General features: G+C 41.6%; 1 protein-coding gene across 1 annotated transcript; it reads right to left on the bottom strand.

The window, feature by feature from the left end:
• Positions 1–543: 543 nt before the first annotated feature.
• LOC129659894 (60S ribosomal protein L22-like 1) lies at positions 544–2507 on the bottom strand. Its single transcript, XM_055591421.1, has 3 exons — positions 2490–2507; positions 1635–1732; positions 544–835 (listed from the first exon to the last, which is right to left on the bottom strand). Exons 1-3 carry the CDS (start codon positions 2505–2507, stop codon positions 544–546), a joined length of 408 nt encoding a protein of 135 aa, XP_055447396.1.
• Between the last annotated feature and the right edge of the window lie 432 nt (positions 2508–2939).

Consider the following 2939-nt stretch of genomic DNA (forward strand, 5'->3'; position numbering starts at 1 on the left):
GTTGCTTCAGTCATGTCCTACTCTGTGCAACCCCATAGATGGTAACCCACCAGGCTCCGCCGTCCCTGGGATTCTCCAGGCAGGAACACTGGAGTGGGTTGCCATTTCCTTCTCCAATGCATGAAAGTGAAAAGTGAAAGTGAAGTTGCTCAGTCGTGTCTGACTCTTCGTGACCCCATGGACTGCAGCCTACCAGGCTTCTCCATCCATGAGATTTTCCAGGTAAGAGTACTGGAGTGGGTTGCCATTGCTTTCTCCTCCCATCCCAGGGATTGAATGTATAACTCATTCATTTTTCTATACACCTGAAACTAACACAACATTGTAAGTTAACTATACGCCAATAAAAATTTAAAAGGGAAAAGTGTTTAAGGAAAGCCAGCACCATATGAACAGCATACACTTAAATAAAAGAGATGAATGCTTAACATACAGAGTAATGTTTTTTATTCCCCGATAAACTAAAGGTCCATTTCAAGATGTTTCTTTTGTATGCTTCATTTGTTTTATTAGCAAGCGAAGCCCTATAAAGGATGGCTTCATCTAGTCCTCAGACTCAGATTCATCTCCATCTTGACTAATTTGGAAGTAACAAAGCTCATAAGTCTCCTTGTCAGATGCAACCACACGAAGCCAATCACGAAGATTGTTCTTTTTAAGCTGTTTCTTGGTAAGGTATTTCAGATACCTTTTAGAGAACTGTTTCTCAGAAACAACTGGGATTTTGTTCTTGAAGTGTTCAATGTGAATGACTTTCCCAAGATTTCCAGTCTTTCTATGCACTTTAACCTTCTCCAGTAGAAACTGTTCAAAATGTCCAGAATCAAAATTCCATCTTTGTCAGGAAGCATTTAACAGGAGGCTTCCTGTGTGCTGTTTTGGATCTGTCAGGAATTCTCTGTTCCTTATTAATTCCTGAATATTCAGGAATTAAGAGGAGAGACAAGCCTCTCCCGGGGGCTGAGGAATCCAGACATTTCCTTTGTTAGTTTTTCTTTTTTTTTTTAATTTTATTTTATTTTTAAATTTTACATAATTGTATTAGTTTTGCCAAATATCAAAATGAATCCGCCACAGGTATACATGTGTTCCCCATCCTAAACCCTCCTCCCTCCTCCCTCCCCATACCATCCCTCTGGGTAGTCCCAGTGCACCAGCCCCAAGCATCCAGTATCGTGCATCGAACCTGGACTGGCAACTCGTGTTAGTTTTTCTATGTGGTGATAAGTACCCTCTTCCTTTTTATGAACCATATGGTAATATCTCTGCTGAAAATAGCTATCTTGTAAGACAGTATAAATACCTACACAGTGTTGAATAAAACACCTTTGCTCCATCAGAGCTCTGGTCCCCGTGTCTTTCTCTTTCTTTCTCTTTCCCTCTCAGGCTATTTCTTTGGAGTGCAGAGGCCCTCTGAGTTCACTTTCCTGCCTGGGCTTCTAAGACCCTCTTGAGAAGGCACTCTGTGCCTTCATCCCATCGAGAGGGTGCCTGAGGCCTCTGTGAACAGAGCAAGACCCGTGCAGGGGCTTTATTGGCTTTCTGCGTAAACCAAGGAATATCAGCCTCTTTCTCTCCCCTTTACTTTCTTATCGGTCGACTCCGGACCACCAGGTTCTGGTCCATTAAAGGACCTCAACACAGCTTCTACTGGATGAGTAAAATCCAAAGTAAACTTCCAGGTTGACTTCTTAAGCTTCTTTTCTTTGTTTGGCTCTATCTTGAAGGCTTGCTGTATGATCAGAGAGCTGTATTTGTATTTTTAATTTATAATTTTATTGCATTGATATCAGAGAATGTTATCTGTACTGTTTCTACTTTTGGAATTCATATACTTTTTCTCTATGGCCAGTGTAGGATTGATTTTTTGTATTAATAAATATTTCAGGGACAAATGATTTAAACTCTTTGCTATAGGATGTTCCTCTTTCATCATTAAATCAGATCAAATCTGATTTGAAAATCTAGTGTAAGAATGATGTTTTTGTTTGTATGTTTTTCTGGAAAGTTCAGGCTTGAGCTCAAGCCACCAGGCAGTACTGCCAGACCAAGTGCCAAGTGCTGAGCAGCAACAGAAACAAACAAGAAGCACTTTTTAAAAAAAAATTCTCCCTGTAGCCCAGCAACCCCAAGAAACCTTAGAAAGTAGGGGGCAAGGAAAAACCAGCAACTTGGGAGCCACAGAGGAGCTTAAAGGGTTGGGACTTGGTCCAAGTCAAACCAGAAGTATCAGGCATCTCAGGAATTAGGGCCTGTCAGATATAATTCATCATAATATTATATCTGCATCATGCCAGGCCTCAGGGACTTTCCTTAAGGGAACTGTCTAACATCTAAAAACAGGGCAAATGTTCTAGCTCTCCTAGGCTATTGCATTTCATTCTTGTGAACCAATGACTCTAGGGATATCTCTGGCAGGGGAGAATTTCAAACGAATTCAGGAGGGCATAGAGCACAGCAACCCAGTTGTACAGGGCCTGCCTAGTTACCCAATCAAGTAGTGTCATTGCGTACAGATCAGCAGCACTTCAGCAAAGGTGTAACTCTCACTTATCTCTGCCCCCCCCCCCCAAATGCTGATTCTTGGTCTAATTAATAGCCTGGGTAAGACTGAATTCTCATATGAATAAAATTTGGCGTGAAAAATCTACTCAACTGATGTGTTTGAGAAATCATCAGTGCCTTGTTCCACAGACATCAGAAATATTCCAAGAGCAGGTTTTGACTAATTTTAACTCTAAGTTCTTATCAACTAGACAGGTGTCTCTTGGGTTGTTTTATGGCCACACCTTTCTGGAATCAAGGGATTGCCTTGGACTGAATTAGGCCTCCTATGCCATTGAGGTCGCTAAGAGGACTCCTGAGACAGTGTACCATAAAAGAGATTAGGCCCTCCACTTACAGATTTCTTCCTTTCTGTCCCTCTCCCCGTCCTCTTT

This window comes from Bubalus kerabau, chromosome 9 (genome assembly GCF_029407905.1).
Source record: "Bubalus kerabau isolate K-KA32 ecotype Philippines breed swamp buffalo chromosome 9, PCC_UOA_SB_1v2, whole genome shotgun sequence".
Classification (NCBI taxonomy): domain Eukaryota; kingdom Metazoa; phylum Chordata; class Mammalia; order Artiodactyla; family Bovidae; genus Bubalus; species Bubalus kerabau.

What these genes read in the sequence shown, in the direction of transcription:
- LOC129659894 (XM_055591421.1), bottom strand. An exon ending in CCAGTAGAAGCTGTGTTGAG is followed by an intron (nt 836 to 1,634) that starts GTCCTTTAATGG and finishes TTCCTGACAAAG; the next exon opens with ATGGAATTTTGATTCTGGAC.